At 42.0% G+C, this 25,381-nt stretch overlaps 1 protein-coding gene across 5 annotated transcripts in view; it reads right to left on the bottom strand.

The window, feature by feature from the left end:
• Window positions 1-25,381, bottom strand: part of Mapkap1 (MAPK associated protein 1) — a 229,522-nt gene that overhangs the window by 61,302 nt on the left and 142,839 nt on the right. Inside the window, exon 8 of one of the 5 annotated variants that reach the window (XM_076845475.2) lies at window positions 11,869-12,126. The exons of the other annotated variants lie outside the window; for them this stretch is intronic. Coding sequence (XP_076701590.2) covers window positions 12,113-12,126 — 14 coding nt within the window. The 3' untranslated portion in view covers window positions 11,869-12,112. Of the gene's footprint in view, window positions 1-11,868; window positions 12,127-25,381 lie in introns of those variants that run through there. 5 annotated transcript variants of the gene reach the window in all.

Below are 25,381 nucleotides of genomic sequence, written 5' to 3'. Positions count from 1 at the left end.
CCCAGGTGGATAACATATTTTTAGATATGTTTCAGCCACTGTCAATTTGTTGATTCACATCCAGTAATCCCCCTTCATCAGTCTTGGGCATTTTACTCATTTCCAGTAGTTCTCCCATGTTCTATGTCTGTCTGTAGCATTGTAGAGGTTCATTTGATTTTCATGTTTATCTTTTCTCTAATTAATATTAGCATTTCTGCCAGAGTGCTTACAGAGTTCCTCTCAAGAGTTTTTATTTACAATCAGTCCTTTTCATACTATTTAAGCAATTATATATTCAAAAGTAAACACAATTTTTCAAACTCAATGCAAAGCATTTAAATCAAGAAGGTATTGTGTTTCAACAACACACATAGCAAAATTCTAATTTCAAAAAAATTATGTAAATAAAAGCATGGAAATGTAGGTGACTGTTACAATCCCTGCTACCTGTCACCTGCCAGTGCCAACATCTGTCAGTTGATAGGCATGTTTGCTGCTGATTACCAGATCCTGGCACATTCATTGTAGGAAGGACTCACAGAAATATCTTGCACAGCTGAATTTCAAGATAACTTCTCTGTGGACCTCTTTGGACCATTTAGAGAAGGAGTCATCCCTGAACCTGGAGAGCCGCTTTCTAAGACACTGGCCTGGTCTCCCTGATGGTCTCCAGCCCCAATACCTCCCAGCAACACAATGTGTAGGGGTATGAGGCCACACCTATGAATTTACAGTGAAGACTGGTAATGCTTAGCCATAATATAGTCGCCATCTATACCAGCCACAGATTCAACCAGCTGAGGTTGGAAAATATTTTGGAAAAAAAAAATTGTCTACACTGAATATGTACAGACTGTTAGTATTCCCTAAATACAATTTAACAACTATTTGTATAGCACTTACATTGTAGTAGATATTGTAAATAACCTAGAGATGACTTAAAGTATAGGGGAGGATGTGCACAGGTTTCATGCAAATTTTACATAAAGAACTTGAGCCCATCGGTTTGGTACCAATAGGGATTCCTGAAACCAATACCCCATGGATATAGAGGGATAGTTGCAGTTTACTGTTCATTTTATAAAAAAATGATAGTCAAAATTTGGGAAGAACTTAGGTCTAATAGTGAGACTGACTAAGTAAAATATTGTGAAATATCATGAAGATATTAAAAGTTATCCTACAAAAATATTTAATGTTAACCAGGCATGGTGGTACATGCCTGTGATCCCAGTGGCTCAGCGGGCTGAGGCAGGAAGATTGCAAGTTCAAAGCCAGTCTCAGAAATTTAGCAGGGCCCTAAGCAACTGGTGAGACCCTGTCTCAAAATAAAAAATCAAAAGCCCTGGGGATGTGGCTCAGTGGTTAAGCACTCCTGGATTCAATCACTGGTACCAGAAAAAAAAAATTTACTGTGCTAGTTTCTGAAAATAGCAGATTAGAACACAAAATCTGCAGGATGATTACAACTGTAAAGCATATGGGACAAAAACACTATGAGGTGTATATTTCTAAAATATATTACATTCTAAAATGTAGTTACATTAGTGCGATCATGTGTGCTTTTGTTTTTCCTTTGTGCTTCTCTGTGTTTTTCAAATTTCCTAATAAGAAATAAGTACTTATTATTATCTAGGATAATTTAACAAATGTTATATATATTTAAAAGTTTTCAAATTTCTCACTGGGCATAGTAGCACACACCTGTAATCCCAGCAGCTTGGGAAGCTGAGGCAGGAGGATGGTGAATTCAAAGCCAGCCTCAGCAGTAGCAAGTGCTAAGCAACTCAGCAAGACCCTGTCTCTAAATAAAATATAAACTAGGGCTGGGAATGTGGCTCAGTGGATGAGTGCCCCTGAGTTCAATCCCTGGTACCCACCCCTCCCCCCAATTTCTGAAACTTCTTACTATCACTTTTCTGAGAATAAAATAATTATCACACATAGTAGCATCTCCAATGGGTCGTTCACATGTAATAACTTATTCAAAACCAGATAGAATTTGTTCTTGCAGACTGACATTCATCTTAAGTCACCCTGTGCCCTGGCATGGGCACTCTGAGAACAGTGCCTGGCAATGGACTTCTCCAGCTGTCAGCCTACCCGACAGCTGGGCTGTCCACATGCCCCCTCTGTTCTGATCACTGAGAACCAAGGCCTGGGCATCAGAGAGGATTTCAGGCTGGTTTCCTTTGCACATTTTTTCCTTTTAGTCTTTGTAGTTGCTTAGGAAATGTGGATCAGGAAAGCCAGGGGAGTCAGCGAACACCAGGAAAGGTCCCTTATCCTTAACCACAACTCCCTACCCTACTCTCACAGCCATAAATGCCACCATTTTGACATTTCTACTTTTTTTTTTTTTTTTAAAGGACTTTGAGATACTTCTATTAAAAACAGTTTCCTTCCTGAAAGTGGTTTTGAGGACTTTCTCCTTGAATCCTAGTAGGACGATGACGTTCATCTCTACCACGTGGTCATTATGTGTCAAGCACGCTCTGTGTGTTACCTCACTGACTCCTTAGAGCAACCCTGGGAGACGATGTCATCATCCACATTTCCCACATTGGGATCTTGAAGTGACCTGCACAAGATCACGAAGACAGGGAGTAGGAAGAGAAAATAAAGCTCAAGGTTCTAAAGCTTGTGTGTTTTGAACCTTTCTTCCTCTTACAAACTATAAATTATTGACCAATTATAAAAGGCCATAGTTTATACTATAAATATAGATTTTTGTAGATTTGTGGATTCATCTGAATTCTGAATCACTTAACTTGTGGTTTCTATAAATTCAAGTGAAAATGATCTAATTTACGCTAACAAAGTACACACATACCAAATCTCTCATACTATCACTTTATTCTGGGTTCGTGGTAGACAAAGCCCCCTTATGAAGACATGATCTCCTTATCTTCCTATCTATCTGGAATGACCTTCCCATTTTTCCTTAAGAATAATCCTACCTATGCCAAATTTTGTCAGTAATGGGAATTCTGAGTGTTGCCTTCTGCTCTGGGTATTCTCTGCTTTCCCATAACAGTAAAGAACAAGTTGGAAATCCACTTCTGAGCATAGGAGGGGCTGATGGGCCTTGATTTGGGGGAAGACAGGGTGGGTGAGCTGAAGATATGACTTGAGATCTAAACCCAAACAGAAAACTGCCTCTTACAAGTCGATTTCTCTCCTAATTCTTGCCCAGATACCAGTTAAAAGACCTCACATATAAAGAATTTTTCATACATTTCCTCAGAAAAGGGCCAACTTTCAGGACAGACAGTGTAAGGACAGTACAATAGACACACACAAGAGGCAAGACAGCATGGGGTGGGCCTGACGGCCTTATTCTGAGTCCTGGCTCAGCAATTCAGTTGTATGACTTTGGACCAATTTACTTGACCTCTGTCCATCTCTTCATCTGTAAGATAGGGGTAATGACAGCACCTACCTCAAACGACTATCTGTCTGAGGAGTCAGTGAGCTAGAATTGTGAGGCAGTCATCAGGGAGTCTGACTCACTGACCAGGATACGAGACCATATCCCTGACCACCCCTCACCAACACAGGGCCTACTTCATGCCAGGGGCTGGGCCATGTCTTCTCTATAGATCATTTCCTTCACTCTTTAGTCAATAAGACACGGAGAGTACAAATTCCATTTTACAGAGGAAGACAGAAGCTTCTTACAGAAGCTAAGCCTGATGTCCTTCAGGAAGAAGGGGAACCAGGATCAGGGATACTAGGTCTGCATTCTCCACACACATTGTGAACCACAGCACCTCACTCATCAAATTCTTAATAGGTGACTGTTGAACATAATCCAGATCATGATAACCCAGACCCACTATATATCAAACGAGTCTCCATCAGCTGCTTGTTTAATTGGCGGGCAGCTGACATGGAAGGAAAGAAAACAAAAGCAGCCAAAAGCCATTTTAAAAATACACACTGTGAGGTCAGTTTCTATGAATATACTTTTGCCAAAGAAATGACTATATGAAATATAAGAGGCTCTTTCACATTGAACAGGACGTAGTTCTCAAGGCAACATCCACCCTTTGGAAAAAGGTTTTAAAATGTCACAGCTGCACATGAAGCCACATGCCCCCCCACCTCACAGCAGAGGGGAACACAAAGGGAAGATTCTGGGAAGCAGTTACTCTGCAGACTGAGAAAACCTGCTTGGGCATTCAACGATGTATTTATCGCAGTAATGCTATGTCATCGAATGGTCTGGGAACAAAATACTGCTCTGGGCACTTTGGGAGGGTTCCAAGTTTTCATACCCAGACATATTTTTATGGGATTTTGTAAACCTGAGGCAAACACATAAGATTTTTTCAAAGAAAATCTGTAGAATCTGTTGGATGGTGGATACATGTTCATTGTCACTTCCTTGATCTCTTTAACCCCTGACTGAAACCCAAAACGTTTTAGCACCAATTCCTTATCAGCTGAGAGCTCGCTGATCTTGAAACCCTATGGAAAGCAAGTGTCTGTCAAAACCTGAAGAGGGAAGCCATACTGCATTTCCTATCCCTGACTTCTTCCTAAAGAAGAAAAACTGCCTTCCATCCTTGATATCAGGCAACTGGCTTGCTCTTGCATCCTGTTCAACACAAATCTTGTCTCCGATTGGTATCACACGCCTTTCTCCTTTGCCCACTAGGAAGCTCAGCACTAAATGTGTTCCCCAATTGTGGTGACCTGGGCACATGTCTCTGTGCCAGCCCCTCCTCCACATTCAACTTGCCATTTAACCTTTGCTTTCCTTTCACTTCATGTGATTTCCTCGCTGGTCAGTGCATGTTTTAGCCCTACTGTATAAATTCCAAATACTTTTTGGATGGAGGTAGGAGTAAATAAAGTAACCTATCACTACTATTGTGAACGCTAGAACGAGTTTGAAAACTCGTTCTAGTAAGAGGGAAAAGATAGTCAAGACTGAACATACCTCCTGACAACTTTTTTCCATTCACCCACTTAAAGATATGGTTTAATCCAGGAGAGACTATGGTCAGAAAAAGCTAAGTAAGAGCAAATAAAAGTGAAGGCCGAATCTGAGCAGAAAAAATCAGGATGGGTGCTCTCACCTTCCCATTGCTCTTTTCCTGACTCTTGCAGGTATCTGTACCCTTAGGATGAGTATCAGTGCCAGCTGTACATTCTGGGGAAGTTATTTAATTTTATCTGTAAAATGGGGATAACAAAACTTCCCTCAGAAGATTGCTGTGAGGATTAAATGAGAGGGGACATGGTGGTACACACCTGTAATCCCACAACGGGAGGCTCAGGCAAGAGGATCGCCAGCCTCAGAAACTTAGTGAGACCTTGTCTCAGAATAGAGAAAGAGGGAAGAAGGCGGGTCAGGGGGAGAGCGGGGTAGAGAGAGAATATCTAGGACTCTTCTCGGAGTCCAGGGCTTGGACAATGCAACTACTATTGTTAATGCTGAACCAGAAAGCACTGTGACAAGGGTTAGACAGATCCCTAGCTGTGGGTCACGACAGGTTCACACAGCAAGGGCAGGCACACCATGGCAGGGAACGCTGGCACCAAAGTGCTGTCCGCATTCTCATGTGTGTCAAGCAGAGGTGCGGGGTGGGGAAGGCTGCATAACTATTTAAGCAAGCTTGCTTTTAAGCTTCAGGCGCCATTTCAGATTAGAGATTTGTTCAGCAGCCAGGATTCCTACAGGTTCCTAGTCTCTCGGGTCCACAAACATGGACTGATGAGCAAATGTCAAAACCCACAGAACAAACCACAGCAGCACAGACATCAAAGGATATGTGCTCTTACAGCACCAACCCATATATGTACCTCACACTTTTTGAGTATCAATAATTTATGCCAGGCCCAGAGATGAATAATCAATGATCCATGCCCTCAAGGAGACTGGGGAGACAGCAAGACACACCTGAGCAGATAAATTCTTGAAGAACCCAATCTGTGCTCTTGCTAGAGTAGGGACAAGGTGCTTGGGAGCACAGAAGAGGAAACAACCCAGGTGATTCTACTCTCTCCTGCAGTGGACACATCTGAACTAGGCCTTGGAGGAGGACCAGGAGCCATGATAAGAAGCAGGAGGTTGGGCTGCGGATGTGGCTCCAGAGGTAGCGCGCTCGCCTGGCATTCGTGTGGCTCGGGTTCGATCCTCAGCACCACATGCAAACAAAGATGTTGTGCCCGCCGAAAACTAAAAAATTAATAAATAAATGAAAGATTAAAATCCTCTATCTCTCTCTCTCTCTCTAAAAAAAAAGAAGAAGAAGAAGAAGCAGAGGAGGTAGTACATTCCCCCAGAGGTCCTGAGGACCCCAGGCAGGCCACAGGAAACAATGTGGAAGAAGCCCAAGCTGCCTGGGGATGCAAGGGGAAGCGGGCTGGGAAGCTTGGCCCAGGCTGCTGGTCAAGACTTGGATTTTCTTTTAAAAGTAACAGATGGTAGGCTGGGGTTGTGGCTCAGCAGTAGAATGCTTGCCTCACATGTGTGAGGCACTAGGTTCGATTCTCAGCACTGCATATAAATAAATGAATAAAATAAAAGTCCATCAACAACTAAAAGCATATTTTAAAAAAGCTGCAGATGCTAACAGCAGGAATATGACATGATTAGCTCTATGTTTTGATAAGACTCATGCGGTGGCACTGCTGACAATAGGCTGGAGAAGACTGGCAGCAGGGAGACCCATCTGAGGCAAATTGTGCCAAGCCTTGTCTGCTCAGTTGAATCCCAAGTTCTGCACTGAGCCAAAGCCATCAGCAACAAACTGAAGTGTCCACATCAGAGCTCTGACCCAATATCAGCTCCTCCAACAGGTCTGCACTGAGCTCAGCTCCAACGCTCACAGCTCTTCCTCTAGGGGCCACTACAATCATTTTCTGCTTGATCTTAACACAAACACCAAACAGTATGTAAGCGATAACCACTGCAGCCTATACCCTTCTATGGCTCAAACTGGATAATATGGAATTTAAATAATAAAAAAGGAACAAGCTGACATGACAATAAGGTCACACTTTAGCTTCTTCTGAGCCAATACACAATTTGCTCTCAGTGAAACAGCTGAATATAATCAAATTAAATACAATTCCTATTACAAAAGAAGAAAGACCAGAGCTGTTCCAATGAACCAATTCTCTTGCCTAGTTAAACTGTAGAACCTTCAGGAAAGGTTTTGAAAGCATGACCCATCAGTTCTAATTTTTAAAACTTATCCTTTCAGTCAAGTCTAGAAAAAGGCCCATTCCAACTTTTATCTTTACTACAAAGTGCTGTTATCTTGGCCTGATGTCAGGAGCTCTATCTCTCTTTCTGCTGACAAGCAGAGACGAGAAAGATAAGATTGGAAACGAATCTCACTTCTCTGAGTAAATAAATAATCAATACTCATCTAAATGTAAATGAGAAGGTAGCCCCCTCCGATAACAGCACTCTTATCAGAGAGCCAATTTTCTTCAGACATTTGGCCTCAACCAAATCACCATCATTCAGCCCCAGCCTAATGGCAAAAAATCGTAACTAAATTGAACCGATCACCAGAGATCAACTAAGTTCTGCCCTGGCCTCTTCAGGTTCAAATGTTTGGGAATGCAATTCTGCCCCCATTAACTTTCAATAGCAATGAAGAAGAGACTGGTCAAGGGGCCAGTCTGTGCAATAAACAAACCCCAGCCAGTGGGCCAGAGGACGAGGAGGGGTGGGTTTCCCAGTTTAAACAATACCACCTCCAGAATGGAAGCAAACCCCAAAACTATAGGGAAGGCTGTTTGTGTGGGGTGGACACAGCGTAAGCTCTCCTCTACCTCAGGCTTGGCTGAAACTGGGAAGGCTTTAATTTGCCAGATGAGCCCAGTGATTACAGTTTATTAAAACAAATGTAAATAAAGCAAAAGCAGATATGATAAGGCGACTGTAGCTAAAAATAACTAAAGGTTCAAATGACCAATTTCCTCCAATTTGTCTCAGACTCACACCTAACCCAGCAGTGCCGCACTGACCTGATTTTACTGAAAGAAGATGCCGTCTATAAGACAAATCACTCTCAAACCACTGTACTGGGGTTTCCATTTCTTTGCTGCAAGACTCAATTCACTGCTGATGAGAGTATTGGGGAAATTATGACCATTATTGATAGGACAGCAAAACCACTTTTACACAGTAGTCTTCAAGTCGACAGAAAGCTTGAACTAGACCATTAATGAAGGTGTCAGCTAGAATCAGAAATTAAAGACAAAAGCTGGGAAAGGCCTAATTTTTAGAGCACATTAAGAACACCAGACACATAGAAGCAGCAGCCATTCATCCTCTGAAGGATAACAGAGCCTAAACAAGGGTGAGCAGAGGAGCAGTGGCTCTGCCTACAAGCGGGGAGAGGAAATGCTGCTTTCTGGCTGCCTTGGAGTTCCAAGAGCAAAGGCTCTCAGTGTCGTCATGGAAAGTCCTTAGCAGCCAAAGGAGGCTGTATGTGGTGTGATTCAGAACTACTCACATTTCTCCTGTTGTAAGCATCTACAGCTAGAAGGAGAGGGAGAAGCGGGAGGTGGTCAGAGTGTGGGTTTCAGAAGAGAAAGAATGGAGTGAGAAGCTGGGTCTTTTTATAAACTGTGCAATACTGGGCAAGTTAGCTGATCTAGACCTTCACGAAATAATTACAAAAATGTAGAACGCAATGCCTCATTCCTAATAGGCAGTCAATGAATGTCAGGTAGTATGCTGTGTACAAATTTGACAAAATGATCAACTTGCCCTTTTTGAAAGCAAGTCAAATATGGCTTCATTTCCACGCTATAACAAAACTAACACAGAGGACTTTCCAGGCCCTTAACAAAGCACTTTACACACACTGGCTTCCAAAATCCTCTTAAAACCCTAGGAGGTGGGCCCCACTCACCCAGGAGGAAAATCTGTCCTGGACTGATGCAGTCACAGGCCCTGGTGAGGCCAGGATAAGAATCCAGGGTGTGGGATTCCACAGCCAGGGCTCTTAGCCATTCTCCTAGGCCACATCCCATAAAAAAAAAAAAAAAAAGAGTACCATTTTTGATCTTTAAGTTAAACACACACACACACACAAGAGCACCACAAGGTTGAGATGATTTATCAGTTCAGAAAGGAGTGAGGGTGTTGGGTAGGACAAGACGGTGGGAAGACTGAGTGGGCAGCTGGTCCTGAGGGTCAGAACTGAGTCCAGCGGTCCTCGCAGCAGGCACTTACCGTGAACTCCAGACGCTTGCCCTGACTGTTTTTTAAGGGGGAGCTCTTTTTCCAAGTTAAATGATTTACAGAGTTACTGCCTCAATCCACAGTTCTGAAAGTGTGATTTCTTTAGGGTTTAACTATACCCATTTCTAGTCTTGTTACAACTTTTTTATTGCGATAGAAAACATTTACTGGAAATATGTTACTGCTATTACCAGGTCATAAAATAAAAAGAAAAATAGTTTATGTATTGCCATCATTTCCAATCATCAATCAGAAAGTGCCAAGAGGAGGAAAGGAAAGGGCGTGCAGCCGAGTTTCCTTCTTTGTGCAGGAGAAAATGCAGGAGCATCATAATTCTTCAGAACAAATTTCTTCTTGAAGATCCAGCTGCAGGGATGGGCTCGAGGGAGGAGTCGGGAGCATACCTCTGGCACAGCCCCACCTCTTGGCAGCCGTGCCTGACTCCCCATCAGAATCAAGAGCTCTTTCAACCCAGCTTCCTGGGGACCTTGCCTTCTCCAGTACACTGAGAAAGCTGGATTAGAGGCTTTTTGCCTATTTCTCATCCCCCCATCCATTATTAAGGCACTCTCTGAAAATCTGGCTAGAGGTCTTTTTAAAAACTCCACCTGAAATCACAGGGCTCTAGCACAGCAGCAGGCTTTGCTGGCGCCCCACAACCTCTGGCAAACAGTCTGCCTTCAACAGGGTGGCATTTAAAACTGAACAGCTGAGCCAGGCATGATGGCGCATGTCTTTAATTCTAGCAACTCAGGAGGCTGAGGCAGGAGGATCACAAGTTAGAGGCTACTTCAGCAATTTAGCAAGACCCTGTCTCAAAATTAAAAAAATAAAAAATAAAAAGAAAGGGCAGGGTGGGGGGGGGATATTGCTCAGTGATAAATGTCCCCGGATTTAATCCCTAGTACTGCCACACACACAAAAAATATTACACACTCTCTCTCTCTCTCTCTCTCTCTCATACACACACACACACACACACACACTCTCTCTCTCTCTCTCTCTGGGTATGCTACATGTTAGTAGAGTAAAACCCTAACTAAATACATGCAATACACATGTATGCCACAAATACAATCTGAAAGGGTATGAACCACATTGTTCTTACAGTTGCTCTGTTAACTATAGTCACCTCAGGAGTGTAAGAGATAGTAACAAAGAAGGCAGTTTTTGCTTCTCACTTTATGAATTTTGATACCATTTAGGGTTTGACAGTAGACTTAAAAATTCACTTAGGTTTTGAGGTAAGAAATGGTGTGTCATAAGTCCATCCCTATAGCTAGGGATAGGAGAAAGATCTGGATTTTATCTCTTCCCTAAGCTTAATATTGCATGTATCTAGGGAGTGCCTGGCAAATTCTGAGACAGAATGGTATAACACTGATAAGTCAGACTGCTTGGGTTTGAATTCCCAGCTCTACCACTTATCAGCTGTGTGGCCCTGGACAAGTTAGCTACCCTTTCTGTGCCTTACTCTCTCATCTATAGAACAGGAATAACAGCACCTATTCAGACTTGTTCTAAGAAATTAATATAGGTAAAGAGCCAAGCCCACAGTTTACAGCAAGTGTGTAGCTTTGGCCATCTGGTCCATGTCCCTGGGCTGTTGCTTCTGCTTTTGATGAAGAGAGATCTCTAGTTGTCTGGCAGTGGCTGGTACCTCTGGAGGACTGCCACATTGGTCTCATCTCTCCCTCAACTGATATGGTAACCCAGAAACAGACTCGAAAGCCTCCGTGCCTTTGCTCCTAGTGTCCCTATGATCCGAGACAGTCTTCCCTCCTTTTCCACAGTCCATGTGTTCTACCCAAGGAGCAAAACTCTGCTCCTTGCACTGCCTCTGGACTTCTCAGAGCAACCCATAAGAAGATCTCCTGCACTAGGTGCATGAAGTCGAGGGTGGAGAGTGCTCTTCACAGCCTCAGCACACAGGGTGTTTAGGGAGAAGTGGAGGCTGAAAGCAGCCCTGGAGCTCCGTCTCCATCTGCCTCCAGACCCTGCCCTGTCAGAGCCCTCCATCAAGGCCCCAACTGCATCAGCATGGACCCAGCTGGCTTACCTGGACACTGGCTGGAGAATGGAAGATCGCTGCCTTCAGAGGCCCCTCCTGATCAGTCTGGTTCCCTCCTCATGGCTACCTTCTCTTGCCACAGCGCCCTGTTCCAAACATGTCTCCTCCTAGGGTCAACTTAGCTACAATCCACCAGCCTATGCGGAACCCACTCGACATCAGAACAAGAGGGAAGGCATGGACATCCTAAACTCCAAAAGGTGGAGAAGGCAGGAAGTCATCGACAGGAGCCTCCCATCCACCATCGCATGTAGAGAATGTGCTAGAAGGGGCAGACATGTAGCTACCATGAGGTGTGCTCCGTCTACACCCTATCACTATCCAGCCAGAGAATATACTTCTCTTTGGAGAAGGGAGCCTGATATTACTTGTAATGAAGAAATATCTTTCTTCCTTCAAATCCAGGTATTGCTTATTAGAGGGAATGGGAGTCTTTAACTCGGTCCCTGAGCATCTGATTTTTTAATCCACTCTGTTTCTCTTAACTTGAGTCACTGTGACATTACCAAATTTTACATACAGTTATCTGTTGCTCTGTAAAGAAATACAGATGGTTTTTGTGGAAATAAACAGTCATTTATTTTAAACAATTGTAAAATAGTTTATGGAAACCAGTGGGGTAATGCATTCAAATAAATGCCAAAACCGGCTGATGGGGAGCCAGGGCGCTAAATCACGCTGCTGAGGAATTCAGCTGAGGGGAACAGATAGTAAATCCAGAGTGACAGAATTTCCCGTGATGGCAAAGGTTTCTGACATCCAGTCCAGTACTCAAAAACCACAGCAGTTCAAACCCATTTTGCTTAACACAGCCTTGACAGCCAGTGAAATTAGTGAATTTAGTCACAAGCACCTAAGGACAAAAACAAAAGAAACAATCAAAAAGGAGACTTCATTTGTCTGCAGCCTTCTCTGAGCTACATAAAAGCAGTGACTCCAACCACAGCCAATGGAGAGCACACTTGGGACAGACTGTTTTCAATCACCAGACTCAGCTCTGTAATGGGACACTGGAATCCAGAGACTTCCCTGCAGATCTGCTCAGGTCAGAAAATGGCTTGGATAAACCACGTCCTCTCTGCATGTCAGTTTCTTGCTCTGTAAAATGAGGATAACGGTCTTGTGTACTGAACAGGCTTTGAGCAGATTCAGTGAGGCCCAGTGACAGTGTTCTATAAACAGCTCAGCGGGAGCGGCTGTGGGGGGCCAGACCCTTCAGGCATAGGTGGCAGGCCACAGGCTCCTCGGGGGGCTTCCACCACCCTCCAGGGTAGCACCACTCGCATGAATGGCTGGTCCCTCCTCTGCAGGGACAGAGAACACTCCAGGCCTCTTTTAGCTTCTAATTTTTAGAACAATCAACTATGAACATTTGAATCTTCTCTTCCTAAATCAGCTCTTTTTCCTTGCAATGATGTTTCCAGTAATGACACCCAATTCTTGCCATCGATTAACTCTTTAAACACTTATCACACTCCTACTATGTACTGGGCCCGAGAAGATGAGTAAGAAGCTCTGTAGACTCCGTGGTGAACACAGCGCTAACAACAGTCTTACTCAACCTTCCTCCCAAGTTGTCTCATTACCCACTAGTAATGCTCCTTTGCCCCTAGCAGTGGCCTCCCAACATCTCCTGGCCTCCAGTCATCCACTCTTTACCTTCTTGTCGGAGGATGCTCTCTGGAGTCTTATGGCTTCTGTCATTTCCCCAAGGACTACCAATCTAGATGTTAAGTCCCCACCCGACTGCCCAGGCCCTGTCCCCATTCTAACTTATTGCCACCTGTCTTCTAGGACCCAGCTGAACTGGTCTCCCTGTTGTTCAGTGCATTCACCTCATGGCTTCCCTCCTCCGTCTTGGCTGTGCCTAGATCACCTGCTCCTCTACTTTGTCAAAGTCACATTCCTCCATTATGGGTGTTCCGAAGTCCTACTGGATCTCCAACTCGTTGCGTCTATTTTTTTCCTTCTGACTCCGGTGACATCAGGCCCTACCAGATCCCCATGGTGGCCTCCTTCCTTTCCCTATAAGAGATGGTTACACCCTCAGCATTCCTCTCCCCTGTAGGCTCAGCTCCAAGCAAAAAGAATTTCTACAATCCCAGGCCAACCAAAAGCAAGGCTTCCTTTTTAAAAAACTTGGCTTGGCCTTCAGGTTTCATTCCAGTAACTGCCCTTGCCCCTGGCTCAACCCTGCCCAGAACCCTGCCCCGAGGCCTGGTGCCCTACTAGGTTCTCCACTCGTCCTCTCCCCTGACATCACCTGCCTGCCTGGATTTCTCTGTGCATGGACTATACATTTAATTTATCTAAATTCAACCATACTTGCTTAGGAAAAAGAAGACCTGACCAAGAGAACAATTTCAGTATTTTGAAGGATTCCACTTGCCATGACTCTCCATGACCCAATGAGCCCCAGAAGTATGACTGAGAGGCAGGAGTCTACTCATCTTTGCAACCTCAGAACTTGGGAAATGTCTGACAAACTGAATTAACTAGGTAGATGTAGTGTCTCAGTCTTTTAGCCCCTTTTAATCTGTGAGCATCTTTCTGGGGTAAGTTTGATTTTAACATTTAAAGGTAAGGATTTTTAGTTTTCATCTGTTCTAATGCTTTCTCCTGGGCCAGTCACTCCCAAATTCATAGGAAATCTGAAAATCTTAAGGTCAACCATAATTCTGTTCACTTATGATAATTATCTTGAGCTCTGTTAATTAACCCCCAATAAATAGATTAAGTAAAGAGAGATAAAATATTTTCAGAAACCTATAATTTAGGGTAGTTTCCAGAGATATCTATTGATCAGATAATGAAGACCAGCCTACTATAAACCATCTTGAGATCACCAAACTGATATTATTCCTACATATCTTCCCATACCTGTCCCTTACCAAGTTTCCTTTTTTAAAAGAAGAGCTGAGAATAGGCAAATCACATCTCTCTGGAGATTGCCGGCACTCTCCCTTGAATGTGTATCACTTTCCTAAATAAGCCCGTCGATGCCTCTATCTGGCATGTGCTGAAACTCTTGTCTGTTGTGTTTGCCAAGAACCCCTCTGGTCCTGAGTCAACTTCCTCCTTCTCTCTGGGAACTCCTCGGACCCCAGTATGGAGACACTTCTTCGCCTTGGCAAGATGATTCCTAACTCACATGGCTCTTGTACAGATTAAATGAGGTGACAGCACAAGGAAAGCACTTAGCCTGGCACCTAAGTACTCAGGAGCGACTATCTATTACTATACCAATATGACTTTGCACATTTGGCCATGTGTAACCCTCAAGCTTTCAAACGGGTAGAAGCTGAATTATATAAAAATCCTGTTTTATTTTAAGCCAATTGTGACTTATAACTAAGATGTTAAAATATGGTTTTCCTTTGGCTTCAAACAAAACAAAAAAGTAAGAGCAATGGAAAGAAATGACAGAGAGGAGTGGTGGCTGCCAGCCATTTTCCTTTCTGGGAGTTTTCTTTGTTAGATCTATTATCTGGGAGCGGGGCTGCCCTGCTGGCTTTCCATTTGCCTTGCTAATAACAGTAAATCCAGCAGCTTCCACTGCAGTTCCTGTCTCCTTCAGCTGACTCCCAGGCCAATCAGCATTTCCTCTCTGCTAATGTCAGATGTTCCCTGGGAAGTCCTGCTGAAAAGAAAATTTATGACAAAAGTTTCTCCTGCTTTTAACCCTTCTGCATATCCAGCTCCAGATGCAAGGTGCTCCCGAGGAATTGGCCAGGTCATGCCTACAAGCATACTCTGTGTTCTTGCTGATGCTTTGCTGCTCTGACAAAGGCCTGGGACCCCTGGAAAAGCTCAAATGAGCAGCTGAGCAGACAGATGCATACACTCTGGTCTGTACCTAATGTGAACTAAATTTAAGCTGTGTTCCTTAGCAGCTACAATCTTATTGAATTATGACTCAAAATATTAATAGACATTAAAACAACAATAACAACAACACAAAGTTATACTACAAAACTGAGTTTGACTGGGTCTCAAACAGAGACTGACATTTATCAAGAAATTCAGTAGCAGCAAAGACTACTGAATTGTCACAACAGTGCTATGAAGAAGACACTATCACCAATTGACCTCATAACTGAGGGAAATGTAGTTCAAACAGGCTAAATCAACACAGGGGGCTGGGGTGGTGGCTCCGTGGTAGAGTGCTTGCCTAGCATGCATGAGGCACTGGGTTAGATCCTCGGCAGCACATGAAATCAAACTAATGTATCCACCTAAAACTAAAGATACATAAATAAAAACTCAACACAGAGCTAGCAGAAGTTACAGGGCAAGATGGAGCCAGGCAGGGTCTTCTGACAGCCAGGACTTACCCTTCACAGACAAGAGCACCCTGGAGCCTGGGAGGTAGATAGGACCTAATTTTATTGAAGAGCAAACTAAAGCAAGGAGCTCAGGAAATGACAGGACCAAGGTCATCAGTGAGCAATAGCAGGGTCGGCTTTCGCCAACAGAGAAAGCACGAGCTTCTGATCCACAGCAGCCTTTGACATAAGGGCTGCAGAGGAAAAGGTTCCCGTACAGACTTTCAGGAGATAATCCTCAGTAGAAGAGGAAAGCAATGGCCATCTCTGGAGGCTCAGGCTCACCGGCAACGGCGACAGTGGTAAGAAGCCACTACCAGGCCCATGGGGGCCTTATGCTCTCGGTACAGAAGGGTTTCATCACGGGTTTCATCCTAAGTACAGCCAAGCCTTTGGGGATGTCTAGGTTCCAGTTCAACTCTGGCTTCTCTGTGACCTCTCCTCTACCTCTCCAAAGAAGTTAAGACTATATACTTAACCAGATTAGTAGATCCAGTAAACTAATTTTTGTCCTGATTTAAAAGGAAAAAAGAATGTCAAAATGCACATGTGACAGCTGTTTGGGATTCTAATGTTATGGAAAAGCAGCTATTTTCATTTATATTAGAGATATTAGTCATTCTTAGACTGGGACAGAGTATTCAGCTAATAGCTTATGCTTTAACCTACAGAAAACACAGGTCACAGAGACAAAAACGTTAGCAAAAATCACAATATGATGGTTATACTCATGACATTTTGTTCTTAAAAAGTTTGGAAACATTTATAATGGGAAGCAACTATTTAATAATGATGTTCTCATAGAAATCTGACATCTAATCCAATGAGATGGATGCTAGCTTTTAGAGAAGGAAGTTTCCAAATAGAGAAGGTTTGTGTAAGTAAGGGAGAGAGGTTCCTGAGCCCTAGAATTTGAATATAAACTGTTTTCTTTTTACAAATTTGAAAATTATTTTTACTTCATCAAAGTAACATACATGGCTTTAAAACTAAATAATACTGCAAGTACCATAGTCAAAAACAGTAACTCCCTGCCCCCTTCCCCCAAATTCCTCCTTGTAGGCAAATAGTTCAAGCTTTTTTGGCTATTTCTTCAGGTATTCATCTTCATGGTTTGTTTGTTTGCTTGCTTGCTTGCTTATTACCACTCCTATTTAGCTACTGTAAAAACTACTATAAATACCAAACAGTATCTGCAGCTTCTACCACAGAAGATGAGCGTGCAACAGGCACTCCCCACCCCACACTTCTCCTGAAGGCCAGAGGGCTGTACTCTGCTTCCTCCTGCAGGGCCCCTTACCATTCCTTCAGTGTCCTGCCTGGGGGATACTCTGGCTCCTCAAGGATTTCCAAGAGACCGTGTCATTACGGGAACTTGAGTGGTAACACTGATTTCAACCAATGTGTATGACTTTTCATTTTAAGATATTAGCATTTCCATTCAATGATTCAATTTAATTCTCAGAAAAAATCTGACTTCTGATAATCAAAATGTGATGAATCTGCTCCTAAACAGGCAGTGGTGGCCTGGGCTGGCAGGGAGTGAAGAGGCTGTGGGTGATAGATTGACTTTTCAGTTCATTTTACAAAAGATGTTAGCCAATGAACCAACTGGCCAGCAGTGGTACTGGTAACCCAAAAGGAAATCGTAACTGTCCTCAAGGGACTTTAATTTACATGGTTTACTCAATTAAAGCTCAACACCACTCTCCCACAGCCTCTCCCAAAGGAAAAGGCAGGCTCACATCCTTTTCCTTCTCAAGGTTCTCACTGACAGCTGGCACAACACCACTGCATTAGGGGCTTACTGGAGACAGTCCCAGGACGCCTCTGCTGCAGGGTCAAGTCGCTGAGGGACTGTTCTCTCTATCAGCGTCCAAGACTGAGATAGGGCTCTTCCTTTTAATGGTCTATGCTGATCCAGATGGAGACACTCACAACTCAGGAGTTCACCCGGCTCTTGCTGCCTGGTCCATTTCTCCCAGCAGCAGGAATGGCCAAAATAAGAGTTGCATGGAAATAAGTGGAAAGACTGAATGAAGTGCCTGATACTCAGAACAAGAGTCTCTCTTCAGCAGGGGAACTCACAAACCTGGGGACTCAAGGAAGTCCTTTCTGTAGGAAAATGAAAAAACTCATAAAAGTTGCAAACAAAAATCCCTATCAAATGTGTCTTGTTGGTTTGTTTACTTTTTATTCATCATCTCTTCATTAGAACGTGAGCTGCCTGGAACACAGTACAGGCTCCATAAATAGGTACTCGATGTTCAGTTTGCTTTCTAATACACTGTACTTGAAAGATCTGCAGGACAATCAGGTTTTTTTTTGTTTTTTTTTAAGATTTAAATCACACTTTATCTTAAAATTCACATTGTTCTGCTATTAAGTGTAGCATGGGTTAAAAAAAAAAAAAAAGGAAGCAAGCAAGTAAGCTAGCTGAGTTTTGCTATGATTTGATATTTCTACGATCATGTGGTGACAGTTTCCAGGAAGACTGAAGAGTTCCAATAGACCACCTTGTATCTTTTGCAGCACTTCAGCTTTAATCACATCTCACCGATTTTGTTTGAAAAATTGGTTGGATGACACTGGCATCCACACGCCTCACTGACTGTGATCAGCAGCTAGTGAACTAGAGAGGGGGATGCTCATACCTCCCCTTCCAGACCTACCTCCCTGTGCTCATCTAGTGCCATTTGCCTGATCTTTGTCTCTGGATATTGTCACTGCAAGGCAGAAAAAATATCCTCTGACTAGCTACTTTTCTTCTTCTTATTTTCCCCCTTAACGTATTTAACGTTGTTATAGATACGCAAGGGAAAGTGCCACTATTTGACTCAAAAAGGAAAATTCTACACAACGTTATTGCAGTTGTTAAAAACTGTCTTTTAAATTGCTTTTGGGGGAAAACTGCTCTGGTGTCAGGCCTCTGAAAGCAGTGGGACAGGAATGAGGTGTCTTAGGTCCCTGGCAAGTCTCAAAGTCATCTCTGGAGTAAGGTTTTTCATCTTCTGAAGCAACAGTTTTTCTTGGAAAATAGTTAAAACTAGTCTTGGTGGAGGAAGAGTTTTCCTTATAGCCACTAACAGGATAAACACAGGAACCACTTGAAGAAAGGGCCTTCTGCTAGGACAGACAGGCTCTTCCTTGAGGCTGTAGAGATGTAAGGGGCAGATGCAGCACTCCAAGCTTCTGTGTATTCTATAATCATTCTCTCCAAAATCACATTGATGTTTTAGTACATGTCTTCTTCTAAATGTTTTGTGAGAAGAAGCAATAGGCTCTGGAAAGTACTAAACTATTAATACAAAAACTTTAAAAATCACTAGTAAATAAATTTGTTACAGGCAATTACAGTTTGCTCACTTTAGAATATTTGGCCTAGGAAATCAAATTTGCTGGTATAAGCCACATGATGAAGAAGCTTTGGGATAATTAACCCACCCCCATATAGGGTATGGTTACCTTATTAGTTAAAAATCATGAGAGCTCACTCTCCAGATCTAGTTTTCTTTTTGTTCAAAATAAACAGTGCTTCCAGCAGAATCAAATTCAAACACAATTCAAGGGCTCATTCCGTCCCAGGGGACACACTTTCCATAGACTTAATATACTGGAAAACAACAAGTGCAGGAGAAGGCCAAGTCTCATGTGTAGAAAAGGAAACAAACTGAATCCTGCAGACAAAGCCAGGTTTCCTGGTGTACCTGGCACAGTGGTGGCAAAAGGGATGACAGCAGCTGAGATCCAGTGAGCACTTTTATAGACTGGGTTTTTAATGAGTCCATTCAAAACCACAACGCTGAGAGGTAGTTATTATTACCTTTATTTCAGAAAAGATAGCTGAGGGGGGAAGGGATGATGACTTGCCTAACTTCACAGCTTGTGAAAGGTACAGCTGGGCTGAGGACTTGAGCTGGTTTGGTTCCAAAGACTATGTCCTTTCCATCCACTCATGCTGCCACACCCAAATAAGAAGGTGTCATTGGTATTTCTAGGGAGAAAAGTACACCTGCCTCCTCTGAGCTTGGGTTTGCAACCTTACCCAGTGGGAGCACAGTAGGGAACAGGATGGCCTGTGGAAATAAGGGTTTACATCTCAGCTCTCCCACTAGATTGTGCGACCTTCACAAGTTTCTACAGCCTCTGAGCTTCAGTTCTCTCTTTTACAAAACAAAAATAACAAGCAATCCAAATAGTTGTTTTTAAGAATTAGAATGTAATGGAAAAAAGTGTTCAGCAGACCAGGTATCAGTAAGTGATAACCATTATTACACTGTAATATGTTCACAACTTAAAAACCAAAGGTCAATGGCAGAAACTGTGACCTCAAACATGTTATTTAACATATTAGGTAATGAAAAATAAAATATCCTAAAGAAAAGATTAGTGTTTTCTTTGCCACAAGCATATATATGTATGTGTGTGTGAAATTCACATTAATATCAGCTAAGTCTAAAATATATTTTTAATTTTGGTGAGTTTTTCCTATTTTATTATGAGCAGTTTATTTTCACAGGAAAGTTGATACAGCTACACATTGAAAACCTACTTGCCTACCACCTAGGTCCTACAATGAACAATGTACTATATTAGCTTCATCACATATTGACCCATCAATCCATTCTATTTTTAAAAATGCATTTGAAGCAAGGAACAGACACCAATACATTTGCCCTAAACACTTTAGTGAGGAAACCATTAACTCCAGTCTGATGTTTAAGATTTTCTTTTTACTTCTGGGTTAAATTTACATATGATGATATGCACAAATCTCATGAATACAATTTGACAGTTTTAACAAGGGCATATACCTGTTTGATCCCAGCTCCTGCCAATACTTAGATTCCCTGTCATTATACAGATTAAATCCTTACTATTACCCTGACTCCAGAGAGCTCTGGATCAGTCTTCCGTTTTAACTGAGGAAGCTGTGATATAGGGAAAAACACATAGGGATCAAGAATCAAATTTCAGGGTTGGGGTTGTGGCTCAGTGGTAGAGCACTTGCCTAGCATCCATGAGGCACTGGGTTCGATTCTCAGCACCACATACAAATAAGTGAAAATAAAAGTCTGTCAACAACTAAAAAATATTAAAAAAAAAAAAAAAGAATCAAATTTCATCAAGATTACTTACTAGCAAAGTGCATGTGCATGCACACACACACTATATATATATACATAGGTGTGTGTGTATGTGTGTATACACATCTTCTATTTTATATATATACTCAGTTTTCTTGATTGAAAAAAAAAAGAACAAAAAGATAATGCCCATCTCATCTCACAAGGTCTTTTGTAAAGGTTAAATACAAAAATACCTGGATTACAGTAAGTTTTAAGTAGAATATAATTAAATAAAAATCATTCCCTTGGTACTTTCTACCTTCTCTTCTCCCCTCAATCTAAGGATGCTGCCTTCAAAAAGAAAATGTTAAGGACAACAACAACAACAAAAAAATGGTTAAATGAGAGATGAGGGAAAAGGCATCTCCCTGCATAGGCAGTCCTCTCCCAATTTATCCACTCTGACTTCAGCTAATTAAACATCTGTCTCAACGGGGTCCTCAGCAAATTAGTCATCACCACTTTGTGACACTGATTGTTGGTTACAGCCTTTCCTCACTTGCTACCATTCCCGGAAACTTCTAGGAGTTTACTCACTAGGCACATGGCAAGGAATGATGCAGGGTCCCCATTAACCCCCTACAGTTGCCCTTGGTGCCAGTGCTGTTCATAATGCTGCCAGACTTGTCCTCAGACATGCCTCCCCAAAACAAACATGCTAAGGGTGACAACTTTTTGTCTAAATTTCTGATTTCTAGATTCTGATGTGTTATATATATGTATGTACAAACCTAAAACAAAGTAGTTAATAAAAATTTTATTGACAATCTTTTTTAATAATTAGTTTTGATGACAAAGCAAGCAAGTAACATAAGGTCTCAAATGAGGTGAACTAGAGTCTGGTAAATTACCAGACAGACCTTTCTGAACACATAAACAAAAGCTTTGTTGATGATCAAAGGCCAGCAGGTAACAAGTGAAACTGCCTGGTCTTGAGTGTGTGCACACACGCAACTGCGTGCACTTGTGCACCTGCTTGGGCAGAAAGAGCAGGAGGCTTCCTGGGGAAAATGGTATTCCAAATTTCAGAGCACATCTTAAAAACAGTTTTCTGAAATTAGACTTTTTCTCGATTCCTTTTCCCACTAAAAAACCTGACTAACTTATATCTTTTAGAAAGAGAGGTGGCTAATGAACACACTAAAAACAGCCATAATAAAGACCCAGATATGCAAATTAAAATAAAATAATAACCACTAACTATCAGTTTGGCAAAAATTAAAGACATTTAGTGTTGGTAACAGGGTGGGAGGGAAGTGCTCTCATATATTTTTGGGAGTGACAGAGTAAGTAAAAACTTATTGAAGTGCAATTTGTTTTTTCAACACTTTAAATAAGCAAACTTCTGACAAGCAGCTCCGTATTTAAAATCCAGCACAAATGTGCAATGAATATCATTCAAGATTGTTCACTGAATGTTTTTTGTATACAAAAATCAATTGAAATAATTGAGGTATCTTTCAATAGAGTTAAATATAGAAAAAATTAAAAAATACATGATGTCATATAGAATAATGCTAATCACATATTCCTGAATAAAAAAAAAGCAAATGTAAACTCATATATTGTGTGGTATCACTACCAAAAAAACAAAAAACCCTTTCCACATACACACTTATTTCATGAGTCCATTTAACAAACATTTATTGCATGTCCTGGACTATCTGTACACCTCCGAATTATTTCATTTTTTTCAATTACTTAACTTTATTAGAAAATTGTTTTCAAGCCTCTCTCTACCACTACCTTCTTCTGAAATTAATCCCAGGAGATCCGGCTGCAGATCTCAGCTATTTCAATTCTCCCAAATTGCGTATTCAGCTCTAGTAAAAGATACCAGACTTTTACCAAGGTGTCTATCCTACTACTTCCTGAACAGAACACCTTCTTGTCTTCTCCACACCTTAGTCATCATCTGTTGGACAGGTTCCTCAGGAGCCTCTGCACAGGTGCTCTTCTCTGGCCTCTAAAACACTTGTACAATGCTGATGGTGTTTATTTGGAAAGAAATTCTGACTATATTGCCCTCTTTTCAATGGTCCCCCTCTGCCTTCAGAATAAAGTTCAAATTTAACACACTTCACAAACATGACCGAGCCCCCAAATGATCATTTCAGTCTCATCGTGCCCTGCCCTCCAGCTCATGATGCTGAGCTACCTGTGACCTCCTTCCTTCAGCTGAATGTTCTTTCCCCTCCCTCTCTGCCTAGCTCATTTCTATTCCTCTTCAGCCCTCAGCCAAATAACATGCTCAAGACAGCCGTCCCTGACTGCACCAGGGCTGCCCTCCTTCCAAGAGCACTCAGGCCTGAACTTACTTCCACTTGTCATATGCATGATGTTATTATTACCTGTTTATTTGCTTGTTTCCACAACTAGACAGCCAGCTCTCTGACGGTCAGAATCATTTCTTGGTCTATACAAAATCCCTAGTGCCCACAAGTGCTTATTATGTAATAAGCCCCAATAAATGAAGGCACCTCTTTCAGGTTTGGGGACACCATCAGGCCAAGATTGGTTGGATCTAGCTCCTGACTAACCTCTATAGTTCAGCCTCTGTCCCCTTCTTGCACAGAACTTCTGTTTTATGATTACATCTCAAAATACATGGTCTCTTCTGCCTGGAACGTTCTTCTCATTTAGCCATCCACCAAACTCCTAATTAATCTCCAAAAAACCTTCATGGGAACCATTCTGAAGTGCCTTTTCTCAGCCCCGCCCACCAGGTTGTGTTACATGCTGCACTTTCTTCTCATCTGCACTGCTTTAGTGGCCTGTATGCTTCTGCCCTGCTCATGGATTTTCCATGTTTGGGTGCCTCTTTTTGTGTGTTCTCATCAAGTTTTCCATCTGATTTCTAGTATAGCACTGGCACAGAGCAGGTAGCATTCGATGATGACTACTGAACTAAGCAGCACCTCAAAGCCAAACAGAGCCTAAAAGTGCACACAGTCCACAGTCCACTGCCTCCGTGAGTCCTTCCCCACTCACCCTGTCCTGCATTAGAACTGAGGCAATTGGGGCCCAGAGGTTAAATGTGTGATTATGCAGTCCCATAGACCCCTAACTCTAAGTTAGATTCTAAAAAACATTTTAAACATTTCTAAAATAAGAATATAGTTTATAATCAACATGTACATCTAATATACTAGTATTTCTTAAGTGCCTATTATTAAATTAGTAGTGCTCTAGAATTAGCCCTCAGTGGACCTAGGAAAAGAGAGTTAAATAAATTTAACTAGAAAGGCTGTGTGTGCCTCTACACTATTACAGAGCCTCTTGAAGTGTATGTCTTTTCTCTTCCTTTCATTCTGCTTTTTCATTAATCTAATCCATGCTTCTGACTGCCCCAGATGAAGTGAATGAATAGATTTTGTAATGGAAAAGGAACTTCTGAAAGATTAGCAACTAGCAGGAAGAGTAAATGCTGGTCAAATGTAGTTTTGGCGAATGATATATTTCAAGTTTTTCTGATGTGGCAGTTGCGAGAGCTCATAACACCCTTCTAAAATAATTGGGTCTCTGAAGTGGTTCCAAAAGATTTTTGCTTGACATAAATTCTCTAAATTTCCAGGCTTTCTAGATAAAATAGTTGACTGCAGTGCCATCTTTAACGTGCTCTGTTCTATACTGAAGAAGATCCATCAGGAGCTTCAGAGCACTCCAGACAGAGGGAGGCTCAGGTGAGATGAAACAACAAGATAAAGAGGCAGGGAGAGGAGGTGAGGAGGAATATTTACCTTGGAGCTTCTTGCCTGGGGTGCTTGCACCTTACACATTTAAACACCTTAGAAGCCCTAATTTACTGTATCATTTTGCCACTGGGTTACTAGATACCAAGTATCAGTTCTTGATTTCTTCCTCAGTTCCCAGCATAAGTGGCATCAACATTATTTATTCCTTCATAAGGAAGAGGAGTTGTCTGCAGAAATTACTACCTCTTTGAGTAAACAAACAAACAAACACTTAAACAGCCCTATTTACCTTTTCTTCCTCTTTTTCCTCTTTATGATTACTTGCTATAGCATAAGGAAACTATACTTCTGTGTCCCTGGCTTACAAACTCTGTCTCCAAAGAACAAAGGACCTTGGGTTTTCTCTTTACACTTAGACATGAAGTAGGTCTCTGTTTGACCCTATTGTCAGAAGATTGTTCAGCTTACTTGAGCCACAGATAGCATTTCAAAGACAAAGGAGTTTTAAAAATCTGACTCCATCTACAACATATATGGGTTTCCCTTCTTAATAGGGCAGCTCAGGCCAGGTGTATGTTGCTTTAAGAAAGCTAGACATAAAACATTAAAACTGACACCAATACAGACAAACTGTGCAATTACAAAAAGAATTCCTGGCTTTATATCCAGATTCACCACAGGGTTCCTTTAAATGCGGCTCTTCCCTAGTGCATTTAGATCTCACAATCAATGAACATTTCTGTTTACAGAATTTTAAATTTGTTTTCCCATTAGGGTTCTAATAAGAAACATGGTACAAATAAAAAGACTATGAGCTCTGAGGTCAAAAATGTCTGGGCTTCAATTTAGATTCACCATTTACTTAACTATGGAAATTTGGGTAACTTCTCTCAAGGCTGGGGAAAGAGAAGATGGGAGAAGAACCCGATTACACATGTAGTTATCAGAGTTCCTTGATT

The sequence above is a fragment of the Callospermophilus lateralis genome, chromosome 2 (genome assembly GCF_048772815.1).
Source record: "Callospermophilus lateralis isolate mCalLat2 chromosome 2, mCalLat2.hap1, whole genome shotgun sequence".
NCBI classification, from domain to species: Eukaryota; Metazoa; Chordata; class Mammalia; order Rodentia; family Sciuridae; genus Callospermophilus; species Callospermophilus lateralis.
This window is presented reverse-complemented; position numbering and strand designations above follow the sequence as displayed.